The sequence below is a fragment of the Anser brachyrhynchus genome, assembly GCF_964034855.1.
Source record: "Anser brachyrhynchus genome assembly, chromosome: 1".
Classification (NCBI taxonomy): Eukaryota; Metazoa; Chordata; class Aves; order Anseriformes; family Anatidae; genus Anser; species Anser brachyrhynchus.
In genome coordinates, this window is record NC_137694.1 from 31,082,367 (window position 1) to 31,104,004 (window position 21,638).

Consider the following 21,638-nt stretch of genomic DNA (forward strand, 5'->3'; position numbering starts at 1 on the left):
AAGAAGATGTCACCCAAAAAGGTAGACCTTTTTGGGTGATCTCTGTCAGGTCAGAACCGGATTTTTTCTTACCTAGGTTTCTCTTCTCTTGGGTCAACAAACTTGAGGATGCTACAATTCCTAAGTCAAATGTAAGGAGAGAGGGCAGGAAGTTGCAGTGAGGCACCGAAGAAGAGCTCAGCACCTCCATATCTTCTTGGAAACTATTTGTTATCAAATTAGAGCAAGCCTAGCGTGAAAATCCTCCCTAATTAAGTATCAACATTTTCACTCAAGAGAAAGGCAATGCTGGAGACAACTGTAAGGCCCACTCTTACAAAAAAGGGAGTGTAATCATTGAGTGGATAGCCCTTATTTCCCCTTTCCCTTCCCCCCAGTTTCTGATTTATTTTGTGGAGATTAGCTAACTCTGTAATGCAGCAAAGCAGAGGAGGATGACTTTTAAGAAAGTAGTTGTTCTAGTTTACGTGAACCTCCCATTTCATACCTACAAGTCCATAGGATATGTGAAAGACTGAGTCCTGAAATGTACCCTTGTTGAAGTGATGTACTTTAATGATCAGGAAACTGCAGATTCAATTGCTGGCAGAAACTAGTTTTATATTCTGGACCTGTATGCTTTTATAATATCAAAGAGAATTGTATGGACAACTTCATTTTCACTTAGTGGTCAAGTTATTTTAGGTTTAATTGTATTTGTTTTCTTGACTGAGATTTCATTAGGTGCTTTTTTTGGTACAGGTACCTTTTCTCAAATACATTAGAATTGGTTCAGTTTTAAACAACATTTAAACTATTCTTCTATCCGTTTTAAATCTTTGAGTCTTTTCTTCCTCTTTCCATTTTCCCCATGACATTCAGTATCTCTGCTAAACCAGTGCAGTGACTTAGGTAAACTTTCTCTTATTAAACATGTGAGAAAGCATATGTTTGAAGTTCTGAGTGTCTCAGTCATGCCAACTGTTGGCTTTATGTCTGGAAATACTGGTTTTTGATATTAAACAACAGGTATATCACACTTTTCCCAGCATATACTCATGTGAATATATCTTGCAGTATTAAAAACAGCCAAGAGTTTAAGCTGTTGAAGAAGAAAGGAATGCGGTTTAATTAAGCAGAAATTTTATTATCTGGCACGGCAGCTACCCAGCAGCAAGCATTATGTGTCAAAACACACATAATTTATTGGACCCAGCCTAATGCTGGGAACCCACTATCAAGATTAAAAGAGAATGGGAAAAGGTCTTACTTCATCTTTATCATCTGTACGGTTTTGTACGGGGTGCTTCCAGACAATCCCTTTCCACAGTATCAAGCTGCTGTTAAGGATCCAACTATGAAGTTAAAAATGGGATGTGTAATTTCAGAGATTCCCTATGATGCACTAAAAAGCCTGAAACATTTTTTAATAAATAATAATGGGTGCAAATAGGTCAGTTGTCCTTGTGTTCCACACTTGGTTAACAATAAATAAATAAAGAAAGAAAAGCCTTAAGACGTGCATCTTAACAGAGACACAGACTCTTCCTTTTCTGCTATTTAGGGTTATAGGAGAAGTATTCCTACGCCCTGTTGATGTGCCCTAAACATGTTGATGCCTGTTTTATGCTTTTTCCTTCTGGGAGAAGGAAAAAGCATAAAGCATGTTGATGCCTGTTTTATGCTGTTTCCTTCTGGCTGCAAGGGTTTTCTTTGTCATTGTGTCCAGTCAATATTCTACAGGAACCAACTTGACATAACCCCTTACATAACGCCTTCCATGAGCTTGATCCAATTCCATCTAAAACAGTGTGAGAAGTTTATTTCAGGATCTCAAATGAGAAGACAAAGAAAATCACACAGAAGCTAAGCAAAAAAGAAAAACAAAACAAAAAACCAGCAACGACAAACAAACCAAACACAACCTCAATTTCTTTTAATATTTTAATGTATTGATATTAAAGACAGCGTTTTCATGCACTTAGAGATGTAAGTTGATTTTCTGCTTCAAATTTTACTCTGATGATGAACGAATCTGTTAGTTTCAGTCTATATGTTGTCTGGACAAATTGAACCCAACTTAATTGTAGAATAATTATAAACTAATTTATCATGTGGTTTAGGATAGAAAATGGTGAACTACCAAATCTTTGTAGTGAAACAGCTTGAGTCAATGTACTACAAAAGAAGAAAGGAATACAGATTGTGAGAGGAGTGCTCCTAGAGGAATCACAAGCTATTATCAGCTTGTCTCAGCTGTTGAAACATCCCTCTCTAAGAGGGTATTTTATTATTAATTTAGTATTTTATTACTGAGAAAAACCATATCTCAAAGCCTTTACCTCCATATGGGGTATAGAGTGTTCTCATTTAAAGTCTGATTGATTTGTTCCTTGATGGACTTTATTTCCCAGGACCCTTCTTTGTAGATGGCTACTCTCTCAGCAGCATGGTAAACAGCTCTTCCTCCAGTCTGGTGGTGTCCAGCTAGCTTACAGCCTTCAGGAAGAAAGAAAAGGCGGCATGTGTCTGCCTTCGAGAAGGAAAGGAGCTTAGGAGAGATCAGGCTGGGAGCGGGAGACAAGACATACGTTCCCAACTGCTTGTCTTAAGGACCTGCCTTGGTTTGTTGCTTCTTTTCGCAAGGAGATACTCCGCTCTTGTAGTGGGTGTGCACAACAGCAACCCTCGTAAACGTCATGAAACTACATGCTGAGTAGGGTTGCCTTCCTCTTGCCCCATCCATCTGCCCTGTGAAGTGTTTCCCAAGAGCCCCGTGTAAGCCTTTAACTCTTTCCCACAGACCATACAAAAACTACAAAAGTCCCCACGGGTTCTGCTTTTCACAGCTCTTGCTCTGAGATAGACACGATATTCTTCTGAGCAAATCTGAACTGGGAGTTGGAGTCATAGAACCCTAGGGAATAACGCCTGAAGGGAAGTTAAAGGTGAGAATAAAACCCAGGCTGATGTGAGAGATTTAAGAACAGCAGATCAAAACTTAGATTCCTCCCAACGGTGCAGTAGTTCCTACATGTCCTTGCAGACCCAATTAAAATAACATTTGATTAAAATGAATAGAACAAAGCACTGTTTTAAGTGGTGCTAAGTCTCTGGATAAATTGAAAAACCAGCAAAATTTAATTTTATATTGAAGATTAAAGAGTACTTTCTGGTCTTAGTTATATTATGGTTTCTCTGGTGTATAAGCAGTAAGGCAATTTAATGTAAAATTAAAAATCTGTGGACAACAGCATCTCTCTCAATATAAATTAGCATGGCTGAGAAAATCATTTTAGCCTTTAATGTTGATTTATAACAATTTTGTATTCTTTACATGTTGAAATCCAGGACAGTATTATGCTAATACAGCTGTATCACCTGCAGGTGTTACTTGAGAGGTGGGTGAGCAGTTCTTTGTATTTTCTTTGAAAGATCAAAATTTCAAGATGTGCTATGAGAGGGGTCTGATTGACAAGCTGCCTTGATATACTGTTATTCTATCTATAACTGGACTGACTGAAAATTCCCTCACAGACTAAGATCATTTATAAAAGCTATAAAGCACAGCCGATTGATGTAATCAAAGCTAATTAGGAAAATCGTGTATTTTCACTTTTTAAATGTCTTTTTTTCCTGTTTGTAGTTTCTTGAAGTTTATCCATCTGAAATGTTCATATTTTGTCTTTTTTTTCAATAAAAAATACATATTAGATGTTACAACTGTGCAAAAATTAGAACTGGCAGAATTTGTTTAAAAATTTTTTAATAATTGTGCTGTGAGAAATTCCTATGGCGTGTGCCCATATTACTAAAGGGAAATCTATTTTTCATTTTCTGTGCATGTCTAGAAACTTAGCAAATAACCTGGCTTAAGAAAAAAAAAAAAGATATTTTGTAGAAATAAAATGGATGCATAATTATAAAACTGTGTTTTCCTGAGAATAAGAATTCTGTGGTGGGGTAAAATCATGCAGCCTTGTTTCTGCGCATAGATGTATTGTCAGAAAACACAGATGTTTCTTTTGATGCCTCATTGAATTATGTAGATTTTATATATGTAGATATGTTAACAAGCTATTTTATTTTTCATTGATTAAATATATTCATTCTCTAGTGTGGAAAAAATAACACACATCAATTTACCTACTATTAACAGTGAAAAGTATGGATTACAAGTATAAAAGTCTACTTTTAGTAGTAATGTACTTTTGCAGTACTATCAACAGAATTTCAGATATTTTTTGGTAGTGATTTTGGGATTTTGTAATGTGTTTTCCTCTTGCAGTGCTATTTTTACCTTGAGGAATCTTTCTTTCTTTAATTCAATATTTATTTTTAATTTTGTGGGATGATACTATTTGTCCTTAGAACAGTATTCGTGTGACAGAAAAACAGAGAATTTGAAAGAATGCATTGAATGGAAAAATAGTTTTCCCTCAGTCATTGATGTGACAGCGCAGAACTGCACTGAACTTGATTTAAATGAAATTTAAATGAAAAATATTACTATTCTTGCAGTGAGTGTTGTTTGGATTTGAGATCTTGATTTAAAGGATAAATTAGTTGTAACAAGCCAAAGGAAACTGTAGTAAACATGGCATTATAAAAGAAATTTCTTTTATCTCCTCAGTGGTAATGTGTATGTGAAATTCAAATGAACCTCTGAACATTGTAGATTTTTACATCAAAGTGCAATGTTTACTTACATAATAGATATGAAGTCCTGGGTAAGTTTTTTTGTTTCATTAATGAATAGCGTACACACATAAAAAATGCGAGGAAAGCTATTTCTGAGTTAGGCAACAAACCGGATTAACTTCTTGGTGAATAATGAGCTTTTTTTTACCCTAAAGGTTTGAATTAATGATTTGTATATAATAGCTCACTCAGGCTCTAGTTATTAGTTTTGTCCTATTACTGCTTTGTTAAGCTGCACCTAAAATGATGTTATTTCAGTGGTGTTAAGTGCCTTCCCTGATTCTTGTAAACAGAAAGTCAAAATATTTTTAACATCTAAAATACATTTTAAGTGAAGGGGCACCAGCATGGGGACGTAGGTTAGCACTTCTCATTTAGAAGCTTTCAGTTTTATAATGGTATTTTAAAAACTCTATTAGAAGTGGGAGATTTATTGTGAGAATTAAGCTGCAGGGTTTTATTTTTGATACATTAAAATCAAAAATACATTAAATTAAAAAGCCATATTAATCCTTTACCCTTGTAATAGCAGAGAAATTTTTCCACGTTAACATAAACGTGAAACACATAAAAATAAGTCCTTCATTCGTATTTTGGAATTACTTTCTTTTTTTTGTTTAATGTCTTTGATAATGCAGATACAAGAAGATGGCTAGGGAAGAGAATCAGCTGCAGTAAAGATTATAGAAGAAATCTTCAGAGAGGCCAAGTTCAGATGAAACCAGGGGCAGATCAGATTGGATACCACCAGCAAAATGTGGGGTTAATCCTAAAAAATACTAATTTTAGTACATTGTATCTGTTATTCCAAGTTGTCCCACTGAAATAAAATAACATTGGGTCTATCGATTTGTGTATTTGGATAAATAAATACTAATGAAAGGAGTAGACTAGGTAATTGTTGTCAACAGTTGACACCAGTTGGAAATAACAGCAGGTAAAATGTTTGCTCATCCTTAATTTCACCTTTGTTTCTCATCATTTCATCCAAGGCGCTTCTCCTGCGCTGAACTAAAATCCTTCACTTGTGTGTCAGGCTGGCTGTAGCACTGACTGAAATAAAAGCAGTGGGATGAGGAGGATACCCATAATTTGTGTTTCCGAGTCAAAGGGCAGGGCTCTGGAAGAGTCCCTTTGATGCGGATCTGTGCTCCCATCTCTCTGTGTAGTACACAGATGTCCTGGCATTTGCCTTGTGATGGATCCGGGGAGATCCACAACTTGTCTGGAGCCTCCAGGTATTGGTTCTTTTCAATATTCTGTAATTGCAGCAAGAGTGTTTTTTCACGTAGAGTTCTTCTGTTTCTTTGTATGAAATCTGAAATATATTTATCTACATCTATTTATCTACATCTGACCCCACGTATGAAGCTTTAACATGTAGTTTCAACCTTAATGCCTTTAAATATATGTATATTTCCGTTCCTTTTTGCCTTCCCCTCCACCTAGCAAGCCACAGACCATGCTATTTATTTGCTATCACCAATCCCACTGCTGTGTTTTGCTGCCAGCTGCCTGTCCCGCTCCTTCACCCTCTTCTCCCTCAGCTCCAAGCTCAGAGAAGCCTCTACCCCGGCCTCTCTCTGGGCCAATCTGCCACCTAATGGAGGACTGACATTACTGTTAATATTTGCAGACAGAAGACAATGCATCAGGGCCAGGGTGTGCCCTGTTGGTTATGAATGGAAGAAATCCTGGCTGTGTAGCAAGGAGGAGTTTGCCCCTGTGGTGGTGACCGTCCCTGCCTCTCTGTGTAAATTGTAAAATTGTAAATTGTCCGAAAATTGTAAAATTGGCTAGTTTTCTTTGACCATTGCTAGGACAGTAGTCATCCCTGCGTAAATGATCCTCGGCGTCACACCTGAGCATGGTGACCTGGTTGTGAGATGTGGACAACGCTGGCAATACCTGCACGTTTTGGGGAGTCGCTTGTTTTTTGAGGTCTCACATCTTTCTGCTGGGAAGAGCAGCAGCATGAATGAGTGCTGTGTAGAGCAGGGACAGACCTGATCCACGCAGCTGTCGTCACCGTGAATGTTACCAGCATTTTCCAAGAGAAAGGCAGGCGTATTTCTAAAGCTTTGAAGTGTTTGGATCTGAGCTCGTGGTAAAATATTAATTTTAGTTTCTAATGGTGTGCAGAGATTCCAAGCTAAAAGATGTCATTGTAACTCCTTTAATAGAGCTAATTAAAATTAAAACAGCAAGAGTGCTAACTTTTGCCTGTTCAATAGATATGACGTACAGGCGGGCAGTCCCCAGCCCCCATCTCCCAAAAATCTACCCAGGGAGCTGGTTGGAGCTCGAACAGTTTGTTCCCTCCGCGCTGTTTACCCTCCTTTGTTCGTGTACTTGTTAGGGTTTTCGATCTGACAGAATGCCTTAGTCCTCAGTTTCTGGCACTGTCCCTGCTCCGAGTGACCTCCTCCCTAGCATAACTATTCTGGCGTTTCACGCTAAGATTAGTGGTTTCTGCTCTACTTCCCAGGGGGAGGAGTTTCCCTATCTTTGAATCAGATTCTGCTCTTTTGCACAGTAAGCTTTTCACAAGAATATCTCCAGGATTGCAGGAACGCTTCTAGACAGATTGTGCTTTTGAGGTGAGCTGTGGGGACGTAAACAAGGTAATTAAGCAGAGTAATACAGCATGTGTTAGCTTCTCATCAGCAAGCTCTTTGAAGCCCCTGCTCTGGCTTCTCCTGGGTTAAAAAAAAAAAGCAAAAAAAAAAAAGGAAAGAAACCCTTCATCATATCTCCTGGGCAAAGAAATTAACATTTCAGGGAGCATTTCAGCTGAGCATCCCTTTTGCATATTTACAAGGAACGCGCTGTAGACACTGAGTTCAGAGCCTTCGCTCAGGATGATGGTGCATTTTCCTTCTGCCCACTCTACAGTTTTCCTTCCGCTTCTGTTTGCACACTACAGTATTACTATAACAGCAGTCTGATGATTCATAGACGTTCTTCTCACAAGCATTTATTTTCTCTGTTGCAAGACTTTCAGAGGGAGAGAAATGGGCTACTTGGAAGCCTTTGTCTGGTTGAAATTCAGTCTGAATTACACCATCTGAAAGTGGATTTAATGAGCAAAACTAGGTTATTTTTGTCTTTAAAGATGTTAAAGCATGGTCCAAAGAGCTGTCCTCACAGTACTGTCATGTGGGTACCTGTTTTTAACATCCAGGCGGCTGTAAAAATGGGTTTTCTTAATTTGTTTTCTTGCACTCACTCTGAATGATTTCTAACTCACTGAGAAATTTAATAATCAAGCTGAATTTTTTACTCTCCTTAATCACCATGCCTAGTGAGGCACCTCAAGCAAAACTATGCTTTTTCTACAACTCTGTGACTTATGTTTTCACTCCCTCTGGTGTATTCCCACAGCCTTCAGCAGATTTGCAAAGCTGAACTCAATTCAAGCACTTTAACCAAGTTTTTGAAAGAGCACAGTATGCATACATGGAGAAGAGATTAAGCATGTTTGCGCAGTCTATAATGACTCTAAAGGACTACTGTAATAAATGTCATCCAAACATGATTTTTATGCTCTGCTCCATCTTCTGTTGTAAATGGGGAGGTAAAAAGGAAGATGAAAAAAACTGAATCCAGTAGAGTATTTGGGACACTAGAAAGTACCCAAGCAAAAATGAGCTGAGTTTAAATTTGCAATCCAAAGATGCCATTCAGCTGCTGATTTGACTCTGCAGGCTTCTAAACATCCAGGGCTTACTAGGTTTACCTCCCTGTTGGAGAGGTGTCCGCGGCTTTGCTCCGCCATGTATGTAATCGCCCCAGTCAAAGCAGTTTATAATTTAATCTGAGCAGGATCTAGAAAACAAATGCTCCTCTGTTTAAATCCTTGCAAGGGCTAAATCCAGCATAGGTCCTCAGGGAATACACAAGACAACTGTAAAAGGACAGCTCTGCCTGCTCCATTTTTTTTTTTTTAATTTAAAAACAAATCTAAGTGGCTGCTCTCGAGACAAGATTTGAGGCTGTGGATAGTGACTGATTTTACATGGTTACCCGCAGCCCTTAGTCAGACATCTGAACTTTGTGCTTAGTTTTTTTTTACTCTGCATTTGTGGGTACTTCTAGGATGTGACACTTGCACTTCTAGAACAGACACTTGAAATAAGACTTCGATGAGTGGAATTTGTAAGCACCTACACCCTCGCTCTTCTAGCTGTATCCCAGTGCATATCACATCCCAGTGCATCACAGTGGTCTGCCAGTGAGATGCAGTTAGCAGCTATAAAATGCTGTTGTGTTCAGGGAATAATAATACTAAAGACTCCCAGAAGAAAAAGGGAGAAGTACTTGGAGAGAAGAAAATAATAATAACAGCAACAACAACCCAAACCAACAAGTAAACAAATCAAGATCCAAATGGCGTATGCCTTGTCAATGTGGAAAAGATCAAAGCTGAGGAATTGCCATTTCCTAAACTCTGGACCCTTTTCAATCCTGCCCGGGCCAGAGGATTCAACCTCGTGCGAGGCTGTGTCAGCTGGGAGAGCCTCAGCCCACATGGAGCAAGCACAGCTCAGCGGCGATGCGAAATGGGTGGAAAATGGAGCTGGTGTGGTGCTGGCTCAGCAGCTGGTGCTGAAGTTCCCCTAGAGGCAATTGGATCCTGTTGTGCTGGGGCTGTGTGGGTGCGTAATCAGCTCTGGTACGTGTGTGAAAGAGCTTCTGTTTGAATGGCAGATGTGTTGGCTATTGCCATGGGAGACATAAGTAGGCAAATACTATGTTTATTTTTATAGGAACGAGTCTTAAGAAAAGAAACAGGAATAGCACTGTGTTGTGAGCTACTTCACAAACATTTTATTCTTTTACTGTTAATTTAAACTATTACAAGCAACATGATAAATTTGAAGAAAAAGCACACATCATGCTAGGATGGAGAACTTTTGTAGTCGTTAGCAGCCATTAATAGTTATTAAACAGTAAGTATTGGAGATACGTATTTTTAATCAGTTTGGTGGGTCTGCCTCTGAATTCTGAAAGAGATAGTGGGGGAAATTTCTAGTTCACAGGTTTTAATTTTTAATGCATTCCTTGAGACTGGAAGAAAGCTGGTGTTATGCCCAGATTCAGAGTAGACAAGCAGATTGAGCAGGGTAAATATAGCCTGATATAAATCACAGTGAACATATGGAAAAAGCTGATTGAGGATTCAGCTGATAGGGAATTAAAGACCGTGAGTGAAATTAATTCTACTCAACATAGTCTTATGGAAAGTAGGGCTTGTAAAACAAATAATTGATGAAAACTTGATTTTAATCTTTTAATATTTGATAAAACTACAAGTTTGGTAAGACAATGCTGTTGATGTAATAGACTTTGAAAAGCATTCACTTACTGTGATATGAAACTGATTAATAAGTGCAGAAATTGAGCTGTATAATGAAACAGACCAGACTTGAATGAACAGCAAACTGGCTAGCAGGTCTTAATATATGATTGTCAATAAAGGCGCATCAATGAATAAATGGTTTTCTTGTAGTGTTCTCATGAGGAGCAAATGCAAAGGCCAATCACATGTAACATTTTCTCTGCTGACTCTATCAGCTGTAATTTTATGCTTTGAAATTAGCAGGTGGTCTGAAGTTTGGCAGAACAGCAATAACCCTGAAGACAAGGCAATCATTAAGCCAGATTGAGACGACTGAGCGAGACAGATTTTTGTTTTTAAATACTGTTAGATGCCAGCAATCCATGTAAGAAGAAGGAAGCTATCAATGTTGTGGTTTAACCGAACATTTTACTAGTTTTTCGGGATTCTGCACTTGTTCAGGGGTGAAGCTCCAAAACGTTGGAGGTGTCCACTGTCCTGGGTGCCTGCCCATACTATCCCACACTCCCTGCCACCCACAACTATTCAGCACTGGAGCAGATCTCTGAGGGGTATTCTTAAACAGTTGTTTAACTTTAAACAAAACCTGAAACACATTCAGGAGTTTTAACAATAGGAACATGCTGGTTTGAACATCCCAAGGATATTCAGAATTCTCAAGAGCTGTTGTAATTAGCCTGGAGGAGAACTGGGAGGTGGAGGAGAAAGGGAAGGTGAAGGAGCAGGGGAAATAATGGGCATAAGCTTGGTGAACAGGAGGTAAGATAAGATAGTAAGTCATACTGTTGTTACTTCACTGGTTAGCATAGTTGTATAAAATACATAAGCCCTACAAAGGTAGGGCTTTGGTGAGGGAATTGCAGTTATCAAAAGCAAGCACTTCTTTGTGCTTTTTTCCATTAAAAACATTATGTAAATAAAATGTGTGTATTATCCACATTATCATTAAATCCATTTACCTAATCTGAAATTGTTGTTCACATTTCTGTGGAGCTTTATATAAGGTGGCCTTGAAACAGTTTCCCTTGAAAAGTGTTTATTTTTGCTGTATACTCTCTGTGAGAAAAAATGCAGGTGTTAGACCAATGAAGCAGAGGAAATGACGTTCATACAGATCTTTGTGTCTTAGTATAATCTAATTGAATAGAAAAATACATAATCAGTTGTTGCATCAAAACTCTGTAGATTAATATTATTTTTAAAAAATACGTTCATTGCACTAGGTGGAATTTCAGTAAATACACTCCCTTGCACATCTTACATCCTCTTGAAGGAACATTGTGGCTGTGGTTACGAGGGAATCAAGGATGCAGCGTGCTCTTGTTAAAGACGACGTAAGGATGTTCCACCCCTGTTGGAGCTACAGGAGAAGGATGTTCCCTCTGTCAGCTGTGCCTTAACTTTAAGATGTCCACTGAGAGTGTGTCTGTATTATTATCCTAATCAGTAATTAACACTACTCAGTACCAGTATACTGTTGTAAAGTGCAGCATACTGTGTGCATTTCATGATCATGCACTGTTCAGTTGTTACCACTGGGGCAGATTTTGATATGAGCCAACCATTGCACTCTGCCAGCCGATGCCTGGGTGTGATTCAGGGCATTGCACGGTTCAGTGACTGCTGCCATGGTGTAGGTGGTATGGGGGCTTCCTTCGGAGGGGAAGGGATGTAAGCTGGGATGTCTCATTTGCTCTTAAACTAAGGAGAAGGTTCCCAGCCCATTTCATTTACAGTATGAAAAGAAGACTGAGATCCTGCCTCCCTTCCATATGACTGCTGTTTTTCCTAGCTCCTTCAGTGTTTTCAGAGCATCTGTTTTTGTCATTCTGTCCTTTTTTTTTTTCTGATCAAAAGTGTCCAGACGTGTGAGTCACAGCAAAGAGGTCACTGGCACCAAGCTGTGTTTTGTGCTGCTGCCAAATGTTCTACCTCGGGCTTATGGGTGCTTTCACGCTCCCAGTCATTGTCTTTCTGTAGCCCCCCCTTGAAAAGTAATCATGTCCTTTTAATTTTTTTTTTTTTTAAAGGGGGGTGTTGGGGAATTAGATGTCTCTCACTTGATGCCAGCTCCTTTCTGGTACATAAAAAGCTGTCCCTTTGAGATCTGATATTAAACTTTGTGATGAAATATTATTATACTTTGCATATGCGTTCGTATTTACCTTGACTCCTGTTGGCTACACCATAGCTTCAACCTGTAGTCCATGCTTTTGCTAACAATGAGCATCTCAGCATGAAGCATAGGAGGCATAACTGATATTTTATGTATGTAAGTGGTATGTAAGCACAGGGAATCTTATTTTATACAAATCACTGAATAGAATCCCGTATGAGCTGTCAAAATCTGTGTGTTTTCCTGTGAAAAAGGAAAGACAAAATATCTGAGTTTTATGAAAATTATTAGGTAAATTAGCTTGAGGAAAATGCAGTCTGCTGTATAAATATTTCAGGTTTTGAAATGGAAGCATTTACATTGATCTGCATTTAGAGGTCTGGCCGTACTTTGTATCAGATAATATTATGTCAAAACAGCGTTTAGTTCCAGTCAGCGGCTGTTGCATTCGTACTGAATTATGTCAGATGTAATCAGGAATACGTTCAACGAGAGCGTGCAGTTGTGCTGACGAACCTAAAATCATTCTCAGTTGAATATGTTCTATCACAAATCATCCGGGCACGTTGCCTCTGTGCAGAATGACAAGGCGGTGTGCGGGCTCAGCTTTGCAATTCCCGCCGCCTGCTGAATCCTGCGTCACACCCAGGCATCGCAGCAGTGGACTCAAGAGGTGCCGTACTGGAATGTCGCAATAGCAGTGGTGGATGAGGTGAGGCATTTTCTCAAGGGTATTATTTTCACAATCATTTCAATTGCACATGCCTGATTCACCACTGCTCACGTATTCATTTGTACTTGTTCAAAGGGAATGCAGCTAATTCTAAAATACTCTCAAATTACTGCAGTAGTCAATTTACACAATGAAAGAACGAGACATTAAAGTGAATAATCAGATTCTCAGAGTTTCTTAAAGAGAACTGACATTTTGCTTGGAGAAGAAACAGTAAAAGTCTTGGTCCACTTGTCAAACAGCACAAAGAGTGTCCTCTAAATCCTGGGTCAAACACCTTGTACAGAGAGAGCAGCTTGTAAATACAGATGCATAGTTCAGAGCTGAACTTGCAGTGAGGTAACGAAGTGGTTACATAAAGATCAGGAGGGCAGTTTGTGAAAACCTAGTTCAGCCAAAGAAAAGCAGACAGCTGTAGTCAGTGGGATGAAATCAGCTCTTCTGGAGAGCACTTCAGCGCAGGGAACGTCCTGGAGTGCTCTGCATCATTCTCAAGAGAAGCCTTTCTTCAGCTTATTGACTGCAGAGGGAACAGAGGAAACTCACCAGCTAGCTTATGTGCCAAAAATGGGATGGCAGAAGCATTTCTCCCCTTCTCCATTTAAAAGCTCCAGCATTTTAGGGTGCTCATTGGAATTGTGAGAGGGTTTGGTTTATTTTTGTAGGAGAGTCTGAATCCACTTGTCATGCCTCCCTGTGGTACACTTCAACCACTTACTTGGTAGTTTGGAGTTAGGCTCACCACCTTCTCTGCTCATGCAATTCCAGTTTGTATAAATAATTATGCAAGGGCTAGAACTTAGGTGTTCTTGCTTCCGATGAGTCTTCTTATAACTCCATCAGCCATGACAAATGCTTAGTTGTTTTGTTATGATGTCCCATAGCGTAGATAGCTTTGAATGTGAACAAGCAATTTGCCCTCTCACATGGTGCCCTAGTCAGCAGTTCCCGAGAGCTCGAGGGAGCAATGTGGGTCTAGGAGTTTGACCTGCTGGGATGTTTGGATCTCAAAACAAACACTCGTGTAACAGTAAGAATCAGAGAGTTTGACGTGCTAGGTCAGTAGAGGTTGGGCTCTATACCTCAGTGCTGGTTTCCAGTTCCAGTCTCTGACCAGAAGACCATACAATGAGAAAGCCCATTTATGGCAGCAATTCAGACACCATTTTTTTCTGTAAACTGAAGATTAAGGCAAATTCTTTGCATAGACTGGTTTAAGTAACTTCAGGAATCAATAAATCAGCTTCAGGAATTAAAATAGTACTTGTAAGGCAGCAGCTTCTCTGCACCTTTTGCTTCTTGTAGACTTGATAGCATTGTGGTTTCCATTTTTATGCCTAGCTTGGGAAATGCTCTCTTCAAGATAAGTTCATGCTGATCCCTGTGAACTTTCTGGTCAGTCTGGCATATGAAAAGCACTTTCTCAGCTGATGTCCAATTACTGCTGTTGGGTAAGCAACATTTGGATTTCTAAGGCTGTATTCTTACAGCACTTTGTAGGTCGCCAGCGATGATGATGGGGCTCACCAGCAGCTAAACTAGTTTTTAATCCTTCAACTTTTTACATTTTTTTTTTTTTTTAAGTTAGCACATGGTCCTGAATGCAGTGAAAATAAGAAGGGAGTCAGAATCATTCTTCTACCTTGATTTAATATGGTCGCTCATGCTTGATTGAGGAGGAAGACCTAGTCCACTTCAGAAAAGAAGATTTCCCTAGATTTTCATTTCTGCCACCTTCTCACATAGGAAAGAAGAAAGTTTCGTAGTGTGCTGATAGTTAATTACATTTTGGCATTCAGGCTAGATATGACAAGTGTTTTTACGTTACCTATTTTGGCTGGAATCAGAAATCCAGGGGTAGGAGCCTAGGTACCTATACAGTGGATAAGCCAGCACCTCAGCATGGCAATCCATAGTCTGCATTCAGTCTACAACTGTCTATTAGAAAAAGCTCAAAAATGGGAGAACTAAGTTGTCTAACTCAAAGCTTCATTTAGATCCCATAGTTTACTATGCAAATCTGCAAATCTGTGGCCAGAGATCTTTTAATTAGAGTAGACACCTAAAATAACTCCTTCAAAGACTTTTTTCAGGGTATTTGAAAGAGAGACGAGGTGGGCATTCAGAGTTTTAATTACCAAAATCTATTTCAGGTGACTATTATCTCTAATATATGCTGTTTTTGAACTAGGGCTGAAGATTTATTCTTCTTAGAAAAGGCATTTGTATTTCCACTCAACAAAGTTATCAGCGTTCACTGTCTTCCTTTGGAATTCCTGCAAGTATTCTGATCTAGGTGTCCAAGGAACTTCTGGATGTCTGCTTGGATTTCAGTAGAGCACATGGTGTAGCCAGGATCCATGGATATATAATAAGTAGACTGATGGTATTTCATGTTAACTAACGTAAGATCATTCAACTCTCCGTAGTATCTACATGTTATTGTTCTCTTATTTTATCTGCCAGGTTTCTTGTCTGTATGTACATAACTGTTCCAAGCTACCTAATCTGATGAAGTTGGACTTCATTCAAGTGTGACTTACTCAACACAGCCTAAAATCATGATGAAAAAGAAGAGCATATCTGCAAGCAAAGCTTCATTGGTTTTCTTTCTGTGCCAAATGATTTCTGCATTGGATGTACCTCTTGACTGTAAGTATTAACTTGCTAAATAACTGCAGAATAATGGAAGATTAGTTAAATAATTTCAGTATAGGAGGATGAAGATAGCTCCAACATGGAACTGAACATGGAGTGTTTTTGCTCACTTCAGTCAGGACATTATGATTATGAATATTTACTGAAGGTTTTCAAAAACTGCATATAAAATATCTTACATGATTCACTGGAGAAAAGTTAACAGAGGATTCTCAGATATACCACTGTAGTGTGTCTTTATTGAACGCTTTAGTCGATCAAAATGAAGAAGGGCAGAGAAGCCCAGCTAAACGCTAATTATCTGTGAAACTAAGATCAGATTGGCAATTTCAATTGACCTAAAGAGACGGTGCAAAGAGGATGGAGCCCTGCTCTTTTCAGTGGTGCCCAGTACCAGAACAAGAGGCACTGGGCACAAAACTGGAGCACAGGAGGTTCTGTCTGAACATCAGGAAGCACTTCTTTACTGAACAGGTGACAGAGAGCACTGGAACAGGCTGCCCAAAGAAATTGTGGATTCTCCCTCCTAGGGAATCTTCAAAAGCCATGCTCCTGGGCAACCTGCTCTGGGTATCCCTGCTTGAGCAGAGGGGTTGGACCAGATGGCCTCCAGAGGTCCCTTCCAACCATAGCCATTCTGCGATTATGTGTGAATTTGCTAAAAACAAAACAAAACTAAACAAAAACAAACAAACAAACAAAAAACAGGACAGTTCCTATTTGCTGTGAAACAATCGCACTTATCTTCATATAAGAGGTTTCCAGGAGATGATATGAGATCCAGTAAAATATTCAAATACCCACACCGTGGAAATTAGCATCTTGCTTTTTGATCCAGAAGAGTAAGTTAGGCTCTTAGCTTTCCTAAACAGTGCCTGAAAAGAATTAAATACCTAACTTTTACATAAGAGCATGTGTGCTGAGTAGGGAACTCTAGAGTTAACCAGTCAGGAAACATCTAGAAGGGGTGAAATCCCAGGATATGAAATTTTTGTGTCTTATTCTAGACTGTGATAGTGGGAAAACAGAGGTAGCTGAAAAGTAAGCAATGGTTACTGCTGTGTTTTATAGCCCTAATAGCTAATTCTATGAATTTATTCATGCTTCAGGTTTTTATTTTGTTCTTCATATAAGCATGATCACATTTTCAGAATTCAGTGAACCATGTTGCACCTCACATTGACTATTCATTTGTTAGATTAATTGCCAGAGAAAAGTACATCAGGGCTGGCATTAAATTGATGAATTAATACATCAGTAAATTCACCTAGGATTCTGATCCTCATGGCTTTCCTTACCCCTGTGTTTTTGATACCTTCCTCCCTTCCATAAATGCATGTTTTTCTTTAATAATCATTGACATGAAGTGCGACTGCTTCAGTGTGTTTCCCCCCCATACATATTTCCAAGCCTCTCAAGCCAATGACCTTTATTTCTGTGACAAGATCAATATATATAAATGACAAGAGACTTGTAGCGCTGTGAATGCCTTTAGAACGTTAAATTGTGGTTTATAGAGAGCTTTACAAGTATGATGAACAAAAGTCTTAATTTTCTAAACTTAATTTTTCTCCACGAATGTTTCTGCAGGCTAGAAATATCATTTTAACACCTTGTAGTTTAGAAACTAATGTAAATTGTGCACCATTCTAATATCTCCTGTGCAGAGCAGCACTTCAGCTTAAATTAACCAGGAATGCATTAGCAGACAAAAATGAGTAGCCCTTTTAGATGTATCACATTAACTCTCAATTAACATGATCTGTACTACATAATATTTAATAGCTGTGTTAGATCTGATAAAGTCACATACTTCAATTTTTAGCCAAAGATTATATTAACTGAAATTATGTCTGTAATTATGTTACTGTTTTCATAAATAATGGTTAGAATGGCATCTGGGAGAGCACCACAAGAGAAAGCCTGTGTTGTGTTTTCTGTGGGTCTTCCCCACACACCCACCACAGAAACGCGGTGGTAAGAAAATACTTGATTATTTGGACCTTAGGTTTCATCCGGGTTAGCAGTTTTTATGATGTTCAGTGTCTTGCTGTAGGTAAGCGACAACTGACAGTGTAGCTGACCAAAAGCAGTTTACTTGCTCTGAAATATTAATGATGAAGAGAGATATATGCAAAATATCTGAAGCAATGAAGATGTAAAAACCAAAATGACTTTTTCCTTGTAGTTATTTTTCAAACTAAAAGGGATTGCGTGTCTGTTGAGTAGAATTAAATGCTTTTGTTTCTGTAAGAGTAATTCTAGCCTGAAGCTTTCTCTTTGTTCTTCCGTTTGGTCATATGGGGAGATTGATTTTGATTTCAGCATGAGGGCAATGCACTCCATTAATTCTAATTTCCTCTTTCCTCAGTATCAGTGGTTTGTGTCCTTGGAAGGCCAAAATCACATACCACACTTGCCCTTAAAAAACCAACACTTTAGAAAAGGTCCTTATGCCATGAACTTTGAGATAATTGTAGTAATTTCTGACACCACAGAAATCGTTGCTGGAATTTAAGGCATCATGGCCCAGGTTACAATACTAGCAGTTTTCTTTTTCATGGTGTCCAATGCACTTTTCAGACATACTTATCTTCCCTCTCAAAAATGCTAATTTTCTTTTAACTAACAAATGTTTCTCTTTAATCTCCATTTTCCAATCACCTGCTGATTCTGATGGGGGAATAAAAGCAAAACTTCTAGAAGAATGTAAGTTCCTGTCCACAAAAACTAGACTGTGTGCTGCTGAAAATTAATACTGATTGTGTTGCAAATTGAGTATGCAGTCCAAAATGTGTGATTCTGTCTTTTTTTTTTTTTTTAATTTGTTTTGCTGTGGCTAGATGCTTTGTGCATGCAGTGTTCAGAAAATGCTACTGTACATAAAACTTTCTGGTATTTTGATCAAATGAGTGATATGATTTTTGATTGTATGCTATCTGAACATTAAAATTCTTAATATCAGCATGAGCAGTGGTTTTTTTTTTTAACTAATACTTTCAGGAGTAAACATACTTGATAAAAAATTCATTGGAATATATGTAGCACATGTAAAATATATGCTATTTTACATGTCTGAGTTGGATATATTTTTATGTCCTTAAAAAGAGTGTATACAGTTATTTAAATATGCCTAATCTTTTATGGGATCTTCTAACACAGCTCTAGTATCATGGTTAATTTAATGAGTTTTAAGTTCAGTGCATAGCCTTCAGGTCATTGATGTGCATGCGAGGAATATACTGTATGTGGTACATTGCTCATGTCATGTCCCTTTTCAGAGTATGCTCGCTTTTCCCAAGGAAGCATCTGATTTGTACTGACCCTGTGAACTGCCTCTGAGAGGGAGAAGGACTATCACCGCTTGTCTAAATACACAAAACGTCCTCATCATGTAGCAATGTTGCTTTCATTTTTTAATCCCTCTCCTTTCTGCAGTGAGGAAGAAGAGCAAAAGCTAGCTCTGCATTGCCTGTTCTTTCCTGCTTAGCTGTGATATCTCATTACGATGCCATGATATTAATTTTTTTTCTGGCCATTTCTCAAGGGGAGTGCTTTATAGACCACTACCTCTTCCTTCAGAATCCTTACTTCATGTATAATGGTAGGGAAGACTTAAACTAAAAATCCCAGTTTTACAATTTTAACTAGCTAGAGTGAGACGTGGGAACACAGATAACTAATGATTGAAATACTTTGGCTAGGAGTGACCCCAAAGTAGCAGCAGAGTGTATTGCTGGACAGTTTACAATATTTGCACAGGCATTTTCGCAAGGATGTTATTAAACTGATTCCTTTAGTTGACACTAAACTATAAACAGATTGATAATGCTGAGGAAGACACATTTCTCATTATCTTATTATCATAAACAGGATTTATCTATGAAAAATGTGCATAGATAATGCAATAGATTATAAATTACTTTAAATAGGTAGGCACCATCCACTTTATCAGGCAAATAAATTCTATTTTATGCTAATAATTCCAGAATGCTTGATAAATCAAATTTAAATGTTTGTTTCTCCTGGGGCAATTCACAAGATTAATTATATTTTTGTTATTTTTATTTTAGGAGAATCGGTACTAGACTTTTCCTATATATTTGCTCTATTTGGAAACTCTTAGTTACTATTTTTGTCATCTTTTACTTCTAACATTTTTTACTCCTGAAAAGTAGCTCCTAAAAGCATGCTTTGTAGATTAATTCAGTATGTTGAGCATGAAAAATTTCTGAAAAGTTTACAACCATGGAGAATATGGAAGTACGTCAAATCTGGAGAAATAAAAAGTAATATATATTTTTCCTTCTGTGTGTTAAAAATGTTCTGTGTGGGTTTATATCTCACAACTGTTCATCTGAGATATGTTGGACTTAGAATTCAAGTGTCCTTTGGCTTCATGAAGGTCTATTGAAATCTGCTGTATAGAAATGATATCCAATAAGCTTCTTGACTAAGATTTTCCTCCACTGTAAACTGACATAGCTCACTTTTAAGTTGTATAGCTACACTGATCTACAGGAGTAGAGGGGTTCAGCCTCCAAATACAAAGGATACTTTAATCCCAGTCTTTTGTTGATGATTTTGCTGCTTATTGTAGTTCTGCTTTCTCCATTTACATAACTGTCTTGCTGATGCTTTGAAGATATTGTTAAATTCCTGTCTGTTTCTTATATTCCACAATGAAGTGTCCCAGCCTCCAACGATAACTCAGCAGTCTCCAAAAGATTATATTGTTGACCCTCGAGAGAATATTGTAATACAGTGTGAAGCAAAAGGAAAACCACCTCCTAGGTCAGTAGCATCTTATTTTGCTTATGTCGGCCTAATAACATAGGAAAACCAGGAGAAAATAATGTAAATTTTGTAAACTAACATGTATTTTCTTATGTGTATGCTTGCACACACAGAAACATGCATGCACTCCTGCTGAAATTTAAATAGCTGCCAGAAAGTGACATACATATATATATATATTTGACTATGCTTATCCTTGAGATTTAAACTTTTCTGTAGTCAGCAAGTAACTGTAGTATTTTTTTTCTCCTCAAAGCTCTAGCAACAAAATAATACTAGATTGGTAAAGGAGCAGATAGGTAAGTGTCTATGGAAAGCACTAAAAGGCATGCCCTACTGAATGGCAGCACATTTCCGATTTAGGCATAGTGTCTAAGAAGAATGCACATTGAATAAATTCAGAGTAACGTTAGTAAATTCGTAGTCAACATTTTTTAAAACGCTCAGTTTTATGAGGTTCACCTTGAAATGCGTAAGCATTTTGTTGGGAGTCCAGTATAGTGTATCAGTCTATGGCTAAATGATCAGCAGCCTTGATTTACCAGGTGTATTTGCAAGCCTTGAGTTTTGTTTTTAGCAAAAATGGCAATGCTGTGTATAGTTTGGATTCCTTATCATCTTCTGTTTTAAAACCCTGCCTCAGTGTCTTGAAATGAGGAGCTTCCAAATATTTTTGCTGAATACCTGCACTGGAATCTCAGTAGCAGTGGTGCATTCTGTCATTGCCAGTAACTGCTTCTGATTTCCGAGACTGTAAACAGAAATGTGCATTTCTGTGTTCTCAGTAGAGTTACGCTGCAATTTATTAGCAATGTCAGTCTATAATTGCTCCTCAGACACATACCGAGCTCATTAAATATACTTCATATGAATAACTGATGTTTTTCTACATTATTCTTTCTGGTTGCCTTAGGATCATGGTCATTATCATGCTGAATGGTGAAGCAGAAGCGGAATGGTGAAGATGGAGATTTTCTGTGATACTGTCACCCTTTTCAGTGTTTTGTTAATAATAGGAGTATCATAATGTTGCTCTTTTTATGAGCATTTTAATTTGACAGGCATAATGACATGGCACAAAGCTGGCATAAAGGTTTACGGATGTTCTGCTATCTAGCACTTGAGCAGCAAAGGTTCTGAATCTCAAGTTCAGGGGTTTGTCACCTCTTATGTGAAGCTACATTACAGTTCCACACACTCTTCACAGCGTTACTGGTAGCTGAGGACTACAGAAACCCCACATTCTGCGGCTTTACCTGCAAAGCCCTCAGAAAGAGGTTCACTATTCATTC

At 38.3% G+C, this 21,638-nt stretch overlaps 1 protein-coding gene across 27 annotated transcripts in view; it reads left to right on the forward strand.

The window, feature by feature from the left end:
* NRCAM (neuronal cell adhesion molecule) overlaps positions 1 to 21,638 on the forward strand; it is a 151,475-nt gene that overhangs the window by 67,369 nt on the left and 62,468 nt on the right. For 17 of the 27 annotated variants that reach the window (XM_080569867.1, XM_080569887.1, XM_080569878.1 and 14 more), the window contains 3 exons: positions 15,358 to 15,543; positions 18,241 to 18,258; positions 20,238 to 20,343. In XM_080569867.1, coding sequence (XP_080425993.1) covers positions 15,453 to 15,543; positions 18,241 to 18,258; positions 20,238 to 20,343 — 215 coding nt within the window. In that variant the 5' untranslated portion in view covers positions 15,358 to 15,452. Of the gene's footprint in view, positions 1 to 15,357; positions 15,544 to 18,240; positions 18,259 to 20,237; positions 20,344 to 21,638 lie in introns of those variants that run through there. The other 10 variants (XM_080569889.1, XM_080569890.1, XM_080569891.1 and 7 more) reach the window with 1 other exon arrangement.